Below are 9,984 nucleotides of genomic sequence, written 5' to 3'. Positions count from 1 at the left end.
CCAGTGCCTGTGCACAGCTCCAGCCCCAACATGGAGCACCCCCTGGCTCCCTTGGAGGTGTTCCTAGACCTTATCTTCAATGAAAGCGACCAGGATAAGATTTTCATGACCATCATCCAGTGGGCCCAGCAGAGGGAAGGGTTGCTACACCTGTGCTGCAAGGCACTGAGGATTAATGGGGTGCCCTTCCAGAGGGTCAGGAGGGTCCTGGATGGGGTGAGGCTGGACTGCATCCAGGAGGTGTACGTGAACTGCACCTGGGACCTGCCCACCCTGGGGACATTTGCTCTCTACCTGGGTCAGATGAGTCACCTGCAGACACTCTATCTCCCCCGCATCGATGTGTTGGCTGAGGAGGAAGAGGACGAAGAGTGGGAGGAGGAGGGGGAGGAAGAACAACAGGAAGAGGAGCAGGAGTTGAGGGAGGAAGGGGAGTTGGAGAGGGAAGAGTTGGAGGAGGAAGAGGAGATGGAGTTGGAGGAAGAGGAGCAGGAGTGGGAAAGGCAGGAGCAGGAGGAGCAGCGATCCTTTTCCCAATTCCTCTCTCAGATGCTCAGGCTGGGGCACCTCCGGGAGCTCTATATGCATTCTCCCTCCTTCCTCCCAGGCCGTCTGGACCAGATGCTCAGGTGCCTGCAGACTCCCTTGGACCAACTCTGCCTAATATATTGCCAGCGGCTGACCCATTCAGACCTGACACACCTGTTCCAGTGCCCGAACCTCAGGCAGCTGAAGATCCTATATCTATATGGCCTCAGCCTTGTGGATTTCAGTGAGCCCCTCCGAGCTCTGCTGGAGGCAGTGGCACCCACCCTCCAGGCCCTGGGTCTGGATAACTGTGGGATGGCGGACTCCCAAGTCGAGGCCATCCTGCCTGCCCTGAGCCGCTGCCACCAGCTCACGGACTTCTCCATCTGTATGAACAACTTCCCCATGGCCACCGTGGAGAAGCTGCTGCGCCACACAGCCGGGCTGCGCAGTTTAGAGGTCGAGGTGTACCCCATCCCCCTGGAGTGTTACAACACCCAAGGGATTGTCAACCAAGAGAGACTTGCCCTGATCCAGGCTGAGCTCACGGGGATACTGAGGGAGTTAGGACAGCCCAGGACCATCCATCTTACCACCAAGCATCATAGACAAAGGAAGTTTTATAAGGTGGCATTTTCATGGAGCCCATGATGTGCCCCTGTAGTGACCCTGCTCATTGGATGCACCCAGCAAAGGCTTCTTTCTGGGCCTTTGGAAGCTGAAACTTCGGTCGGGGGTACATTATGCAGGGGGCACTAAGGTTTCAGGTTCATGCTCAGTGTGAATGGGGCAAGGGAGGGACCAGCCCGGGAACAGGATTGCAGGGGCAAAGGTTGGGGAGTTCATGGGACCTCAAAGGCAAAGTGTCCTACAATCAGGAACATGAATCTGATTTTCGTGGGGATGGGGAGAGGTATTTGGCCTCCAGCTGCATGTGTGGGAGTCAATCCTGGGGAGGAGGTTGTAAAGGAATGTTCAGAAATAAAGACTATTTCAAAGGCCTAAGAAATTAAAAATGACAACGGCCAACACCACAATCGCCAGTCACTGTAAATGAATCAGAATTACAGTCTTGTTTTTTGTTTTTTACAGAGCAGCAAAAACTATATATTTTGGTATGCCGCAGAATTATAGTAATTAGTTTATGTGTGCCATGAGATAAAAATGGTTGAGCCCTAGCCAGGTATCTCAGTTGGTCAGTGTATCATCCTAATACACCAAGGTTTTGGGTTTAATGCATGGTCACGGCAAATACAAGAATCAACCAATGAATGCATAGATAGGTGGAACAACAAATTGATGTTTCTCTCTCTTTCACTCGCTCTCCCTCTTCCTCCCTCCCTTCCTCTCTCCCTCTAAAAATAAAAAAATATATATTTTTTTAAAAAAAAGGTTGGCACTGCCAGCATGGCTCAGTGGTTGAGCCTCGACCTATGAACCAGGAGATCAGGGTTCAATTCCCAGTCAGGGCACATGCCCAGGTTGTAGACTCCATCCCCAGTGTGGGGTGTGCAGGAGGCAGCTGATCAATGATTCTCTCTCATCATTGATGTTTCTATCTCTCTCTCTCTCTCTCCCTTCCTCTCTGAAATCAATATTTTTTTAAAAGAAAAAGGTTGAAAATCACTGACCTAAGTGATGAATGGGAGAAGCATGATGACATAAATTACCACGAGTAGGCATGTTTGATGTAGGTGAAACCCTTGGGGATTTTTGTCATTGCTGCTGGTAATAGCACACCCAGATTATTCTAGTGAGGGGACTACTAAGTGATGCCAGAGAAAACCCAACATTACAATGAAGACACAGACCCCTTGGGCTGTGTATCAAAAAGATGCACCATGGCTGAGGCAGAGTTCTTACCACAGCCCATGAGATCCCTATGACCTGGGCACCTCCACTTCCATGACCTACCCTCCCCCATCTCACCCAGGGCCTTTGCACTTGCTGTTCCCTCTGCCTAATATTCACATGCCATGCTCCCTCACCTTCCTCGGCCTCCATTCTCATCACTTATTCAGGAGGCCTTCAGGAGTCTGCCAAAAACACAGCAACCCCCATCCCGCATCTCTCCCTCTCCATGCCGGCTGTCCCTCACCCTGCTTCATTTTTCTTGTGGCACCTGTCATCATAGACTTATTTGTTTTCTATCTCCTGCCACTGAAATGTAAGTTATGTGGGAATAGCAGCGTTCTGGTGGTTTTGTTTTTTGGTTTGTTTGTTTTTGCAATATTACATTCCCAACAACTCCATCAACACATATATTGAAAATGAATCCATGCCTGACCCATGCTATATGCTCAATAATGTCAGTGAATAAAAGGAAGATGGATATCCTGTCCTGAACTCCCGGCCACTGAAGCAGATGAGATAGATATCTCTGGAACAATAAATGGAATGTCCCTATTGAATTCGGACACTCAGTCACTTTATTGAATTGTGTTTCCCATGAATTGAATTGATCCCCCATAGGCGAGTGGTGGCTATGAAAGAAGACTGCTAGGAAGGCCAGCATCTAGCTTCACAGGGAAGGTCATCAGTACCAGCAGCCAATTGGCTCCCCAAGGAGCTTGGGAGGTGAAGCCAATACTCAATAAAATGAGGGCAGGTTCATTTTCTGTTTTTCTAATTTTGTGCATTAAGAACACAACATGGAGTCTAAACTTTTTGGTGATATCATCACAATAGCCAAAGATACAACATGAACTATATTGCTGCTGGTGGCAAAATATGCCCTGGGTCATATTTTGTGTTTTTCCAATGACACCCACGATTCCCATTTGCCATCAGTGCTTGAACTCATGCCGGGAGGCCTACCCTAGCTATTTAAAGAGTATTTTCCAAAACAGAAACAAAATAGGGAGAATGGTAATTCTATTCAACTAGAGGCCTGGTGCATGAAATTCGTGCACAGGGCGCGTGGCCCTCAGCCCAGCCTGCACCCTCTCCAATCTGGGACCCCTCGGGGGATGTCCGACTGCCGGTTTAGTCCAACCTTGTTTCACAAATAAGGAACTTGAATTAATGAGATTGCTATATGTAAAAGAATGCTCATTCTAATCAAGAATTAGTGATTAAGAGGGGACCTGAAATCTTATCCTAGCATTTGCTAACTTCAGGGTGGCTGGAAGAAAAATATTTAACTTTCCCATGCCTCAGTTTCTTTATTTCCAGCACAAAGGAGAGGATTATATGAAATTACATAACTAAAGTATTTACCTTGATGCTGGAAACCTAATTCGGTATCAATAAATGTTGCCCTGGCTGATATGGCTCAGTTGGTTGGAGTGTTGTCCATACACTGAAAGGTTGTGGGTTCAATTTCCAGTCAGGGCACATACAGGAGATATAGGGGCAACCAATTAAAGTTTCTCTCTCACATCAGTGTTTCTCTCTCCCTCTCTCTCCCTCTCTAAATTCAATAAACATATCCTGTGGTGAGAATTAAATTTTTTAATGTTAATTGACATTATATCAAGATTATTCAAATAGGAATAATTTCCATTTAAATAGGCATTTTTTAAAAAATGGCCTGATGACATTTTCTGTAAACTCACTGCTGTTCCCTCTCATGTTTTAGGAGACAAGCCCTCTACGAGAAACAAGGTAAGAAGAATCATGAAAATGCATGCGTTACCCACTCCTTACTTTAGCAGCATAGGAATGTGGACACTGTGAAGGCTGAGATATCACTTGAAAACTATATCCTGGAAGTATAGTTGGGATTTGTAATTTCTGTTTGTAAATCAAAAAAAATTCTTAACCATTAGCTCTGCTCATACAACAATAAATTTAACTTCTCATTCTCTTTCCTTTTGCAGACTCCCTTACCACCTCCTCGGTAAGACACTTAGAATGGTGCTTTGCTGTGCTATATGCTTAGATAAGTTCCAGAATTTGAAAAGTTCCAAAATTTAAAAAAGAAAAACACAAAAAGTTGACATTGAAAAATTTTAATGAGTTAGCCAACAAACTAGATTAAATAAGCCTTCATTCATCCACTCAATCATTCATTCATTCACAGTTGTCCACTCAATATACCCTCCCTCATCATTGCTTCCCCTATTCCTTCCTGTTTCTCTCCCTTCTGGTCCAGAAATCTGCCAGATAGGACGGGCCTGGGAAATGCCTTCAAGGGACTGATAGCAGTTTACATTTGTATAAGTACATACACAAGTACAAATAGTATTACATGTATGAGTACATAGACACAGAGGTGAGAGAAACAGGCTTGAATTCTTGGGCTTTGCTGAGGCAGCGCTCTTGTTCTCCGGGGAGTACCTCAGTCATTCCCTCCCTGAGAACCTTCTCACCGATTCTCTCTGCCTCCTGGAGGGAATTATCTGAGCCAGCAGCTGAGTCATTTCCTCTCTGCATTCCCAGCGTCTGTCAATAGTGCCCCATACACCTCACAAGTGAGGGAGTGGATGGTGAATACATGGGTGAGTGAGGCAGCCCCTGACGTTCAAGCATGTCGCCATCTCTCTGGGAATTTAAACAGCTCAGATATCCCAGTCTGGGGTAAATGGAAGGCTATTGTGATATTTTGTCCCCGGGCCTCCTAAAACTCAAACAGGTAGCATATTGAAGAACCAAAGACACCCTGTAGAAAGTCACATCAGAGCCCTGCCAGTGTGGCTCAGTGGTTGAGCATTGACCTATGACCCAGGAGGTCAGGGTCCAATTCCCGGTCAGGGTACCTGCCTGGGCTGCAGGCTCCATCTCCAGTGTGGAGTGTGCAGGAGGCAGCCGATCAATTCTCTCTCCCTCCCTCTTCCTTCCTCTATGAAATCTATAAAAATAGATTTTTAAAAAAAGCAAGTCACATCAGAAAGCAGAACCAAACCAAAGAGCAAGTGGCACGGAGGTAGACGGAGGCTCCTTAGGCTCCTACATGCCGCCTGGTTCGTTCGCAGCACCTGAAATGGACCGGGCGGAGGTGTCAGGTGTCAGCACCCAGACACTGACGTGTACACCAAGGTGGGGGACACTGAGGGCAGGCGTGGGGGGCGGGCACCTGTGCCGCAAAGCTTCTCACTTTCCCCTGTGACTCTTCACACAGGCTGCCTGTTGTCATTATTCCAAAGAAGTACCAGCCGCTGCCCCCCGAGCCAGAGGGCGACGTGTCCCCCTCCCCGCAGAGGCACCCCTTCCCCGAGGTCCAGAGGGGGCCCAGGTAAGAACCTGGCCTTGGCTGCTGATGAAATAGCCGGGGAGGGGGGGCGGGTGTCGTGGGTGGGTGACAGGGACAAGCCACCAGTCCCCTCTCAGATCAAGCTTCCTAATGGGGTGGGGAGGGGTCAGTTATACGTGGAGGGGAAATAGTCTTAGAACTTGTCGCTGGATTCTTTAACTGAAAACACAGCTTTTTGGTAATGAAATGAGTTATTGAAAGAATGGCTCACTTGAGACAGGAATTAGTTAATCCAGAAAAGGTTAAATGCCAGCACAGAATCGGGACTTCTTATGTAAAAACGACCAAAAGGTGGTTGTTTGGGCTATTGGAGGGACAGTATGGGTCCCCCGCTTCCCATCACCATGAAGTCTATGTGTATTTCATCCGAATACAGCCTCGTATGGAAGCCCATTTGTCAGAAACTTTACCGCCTCTGTGACACATAAACATTATGAAACCAGCTCTCAGGTACGAGGTGCTGAACACAGACCTCACTCCCAAAGGCACGGGGCGTGGGCAGGCAGCTCCCACCTCAAAGTGTGACCAACAGGATGGGCGTATTTCCCCCAGCATTTGAATGCCCAGAATTACCTTGTTTGTAAAGTCAGAGCAGCCCGGCCGGCATGGCCCAGTGGTTAAGCTTCTACTCATGAACCAGGAGGTCACGGTTTGATTCCAGGTCAGGGAACATGCCCGGGTTCCAGGCTCGATCCCTAGAAGGGGGCATGCAGGAGGCAGCTAATCAATGATTCTCTCTCATCATTAATGTTTCTCTCTCTCCTTCTCCCTTCCTCTCTGAAATCACTAAAAATATATTGAAAAAAGAGAAGTCTGGGCAGAGATTAGGGTTGCCCTCGTGTCCCGCACAGAATGAGACGCACTGTCTCCCTGCGGGGTTGTTTAGAGTGAGCCTTCCTCTCAGATACAGAAGTTCAAAATACCAGGCACACTCACAGCTTCTACGGAAAACCTATTTATCACTGACAAGGCCACTGAAGAGCCTAAAATGTCATCTCCCCTCTTCATTTGTGGTGGATGTCTCTTCATCTGTTCAACCTTCCCAGCTTCACACACACATACAGCTTCCAGGCCACACACACACACACACACACACACCCGGTCCCCACTCCAGTTCCTGCCTCCTCTGTCCCCTCCTCAGTCAGCATGGTGTGTAGGAAAGGACAGGAGTTCTCACGTTGGGATTCAGACAGCCCAGGTTGAAGTTTATGTACCCGGACAATCAATGGGTCCGGGCTGCCTGTCACTACTTGAGCCAATTCAGCAGAGACAGGGTTGAATCATATGCTAGTATGAGTGTTTATTCCAGTCCTACTGGCAGCATGGGAGAGCAGCAGGTCAGCCACAAAAATCTGCTCTGCCCCCCACCATAAGCCAGCTGCTCATATTGAGTAGGAGGACAAAGATCACATGGAGAAGTAGGCAAAGGGCCAAAAGGGCAGTTAACAGGTAAAGCGGGCTGGAGATTTGCAAAGGCCTGCGGGGATGCAAAGGCTGGGGCTCTTCAAAGGGCTGGTGATAAGCAAAGGTCTGGCGCCTCTGGTCTCTGCAACAAGGTTGTTGATCTTCCCATGATAATAGGCAGCTCCCGGCTGGGGAGGGGGGGCGGCATTTCCAGGTGAGCTCCCAGGGCCTGCATGCAACTCCCCAGGTTGGAATGTGCCTTCTTGAATCAGAACAACACAATCACAGAGCATGACCCATATTTCTTACAATTAGAGTTGGTCCCCAATATTCTATTTCTGCCCCTGTCATTGAGGCTCTCCTTCTGAGCTGGAAGGTTTGGGGTACAGGACTTCACCTGGGCGTGACTGTGTCTCCCAGGAAGTTAGCAGTGCCCAGAGACCTTCTGGCAGTGACAACTTGCATGGTGGCTAGAGAGGCCAGGGACGCTGCTAAACATCCTTCAGTGCACAGGACGGCCCACAGCACAGAGGTTAATACCAAGGTTGGGAAATGGCTTTCGGGCACAGGACTAGCTTTCCCTGAGGTTTTTCTCAGCAGTGAGGTGCCGCCTGGGCTAACAGGAGGATTAAATGATACCTGACCAGCTCAGAACAGTGCCTGCCCAGCTCTATCTATCATCAACCTTCCTCACTCCACTATAACCTGGAGCCCTTTCTGCTGGTGCCTCTGTATCTCATAAACATACCTGAACACAGCCTGTCTCTTCCAGCCGAAAGGAGGGACTGTCTCGCTCCGGTGCGCGTTTCCCAGCACGGTGTCCAGCACAGAGTAGATGTTTGATAAATATGTGTTCCCATCTGCGGCCTCCAACGGGGGACCGAGCCAGACCAGGAGTCACCACGTGTGCTCTGCTTTCATTTCTGTTCTCAAAGACCGAGACCAGGAGGCAGCAACAATCACAGGCCGCCCAATCCATTAAGTGGTGTCATCAGAACTAGAAATATAAAACGTAGCGTCCCTAAACCCCCCGGGCCCATGGGCTAGGACGGTGACACCGGGTTGAAACTCAGAGAAGGAAGGAGACAGAAGGTAGAATGGATACACGTCAAAGGTGACCGGCTTGTTTCACGTGGAGAAAAGAGGGTTGTTCTTTCTGGGGTTTTGTTCTGTTTTGTGCTGGAAAGAACAGGACATCGGGACCCAGCAGACCCGGGCCTGGGCCCCAGTTCAGCCACTTCCGGCTGGGTCATTGCAGAAGGCTCTCCAACAGCCGAGCACTGCTCTCCTCGTCCGTAAAAAGAAAATGAAGGTCGCATGTGACAGAATGTGCTGAGGGGGCTCGTGGTTTGTCCAAAGTGCCAGGACAACGTCTGCCACCTCCTAGGGAGGAAGAAAACCACGTAAATAGCATCGCCCCCAACCCCCGCCCTGCCCTTCCCCAACAGAATTAGGCACCCGGAGCTCAGTTTCCTGCAAACCGAGCCTCGATGTGCTAATGCAATGTTGTTCCTCCTGGCTTTACATTCATCTAATTAGGAAGCCTTTTTTAAAAATATATTTTTATTGATTTCAGAGAGGAGGGAGAGGGAGGGATAGAAACATCCATGATAAGAGAGAATCATTGATCAGCTGCCTCCTGCACGGCCCCTACTGGGGATTGAGTCCACAACCCAGGCATGCGGCCAGGAATCCAACCGTGACCTCCTGGTTCATAGGTCGAAGCTCAACCACTGAGCCATGTGGGCCAGCCAGGAAGCCTTTTCTAACAGTACTATTCCCGGTATCAGTTTTAATTGCCCTGAGAGGTGAGACCCAGTTTAAAACTCCCCCGGTTGAATCTGAGGGGCAGCCAGGGTTAAGAACCCGGAGGGAACCCAGTTCTGGGACTCTACTGCGGGGAAAGCGGGGACAGTCCCAGGCCGTACCTGTCTGCGCCCCAGCTCTAGTGTCTGGAGTGATGCTCCCTGAACTCTGAGCAAGGCCCCTGCAGTCCCGTCTTGGTCGGCAGGGCAGCACCCAGGGGTGTGGGAACCTTTGGAAGCTCATATGTTTCATCTCTGGTGTTTCAGCCGCTGCCGTTGGCACTTGTTTGATCCTTTTTGGATGTGATGACAGGTGGCTGGGTCTCTCCACCACCAACACCTCCAAGGCAATCATGTTTTCTCTTCTTGAATCCTTCCAGCGGCCAATAAAGTGCCGTTTCCTAAGGCCCCGAAGGGCAACGTGCCCAGCCCAGCGGATGGCACACAGTGGGTGCCTGGTGAAATATCACTTCCCTATCCAGGGGGCACAGAGGGTCACTAAGACAGAGAAGTGGGTGGCTCGGTCGAAGCGACAGGGCTGGTGACTACTGAGGGGCCAAACCTGTGGAGCCCTGCGCAGGCCCTGGGAGGGGCACGGTGAAGAGAAAGAATGCTGCTTTAGGCCCTGGCTGGTGCGCTCAATGGATAGAGCACCAGTCTGTGGATTGGAGGGTCCCAGGTTCAGTTCTAGTCAAGGGCACTCAGTTGCAAGCTCGACCCTCAGCCCTCATTGGTGTCCATGCAGGAGGCAACCAATGGATTTTCTGTCTCTCCCCCTCCCTTCCACTCAAAATCAATGGAAAAATATCCTCAGGTGACAATTAACAAAAAGATAAAAAACAAGCCATTACAAAAATAGGCAGCAGATCAAATTTGGCCCAAGGTCCGTAATTTGCTGACCTCTCCCTATAAATTAGTTTAATTCTTCTAATACTCAATTCATTTTTGTTGAGCCTCGTGCTGGTTGGCAGGTGGCCATTGCTGATGATTCAAGTCCCAGGGTCACACCCATAGAGGTGCCTGCTGGGGTCACTCTCTCTGAAAACAGAAGGA

At 49.4% G+C, this 9,984-nt stretch overlaps 1 protein-coding gene across 1 annotated transcript in view; it reads left to right on the top strand.

The window, feature by feature from the left end:
- Nucleotides 1-9,984, top strand: part of CLNK (cytokine dependent hematopoietic cell linker) — a 108,095-nt gene that overhangs the window by 62,582 nt on the left and 35,529 nt on the right. Inside the window, exons 8-10 of the mRNA XM_015571820.1 lie at nucleotides 4,109-4,134; nucleotides 4,350-4,369; nucleotides 5,591-5,704. Coding sequence (XP_015427306.1) covers nucleotides 4,109-4,134; nucleotides 4,350-4,369; nucleotides 5,591-5,704 — 160 coding nt within the window. The remainder of the gene's footprint in view (nucleotides 1-4,108; nucleotides 4,135-4,349; nucleotides 4,370-5,590; nucleotides 5,705-9,984) is intronic.

The sequence above is a fragment of the Myotis davidii genome, unplaced genomic scaffold (assembly GCF_000327345.1).
Source record: "Myotis davidii unplaced genomic scaffold, ASM32734v1 scaffold204, whole genome shotgun sequence".
Lineage (NCBI taxonomy): Eukaryota > Metazoa > Chordata > Mammalia > Chiroptera > Vespertilionidae > Myotis > Myotis davidii.
The sequence above is the reverse complement of the archived record's forward strand: the minus strand, read 5'-3'. Positions and strand labels throughout refer to the sequence as shown.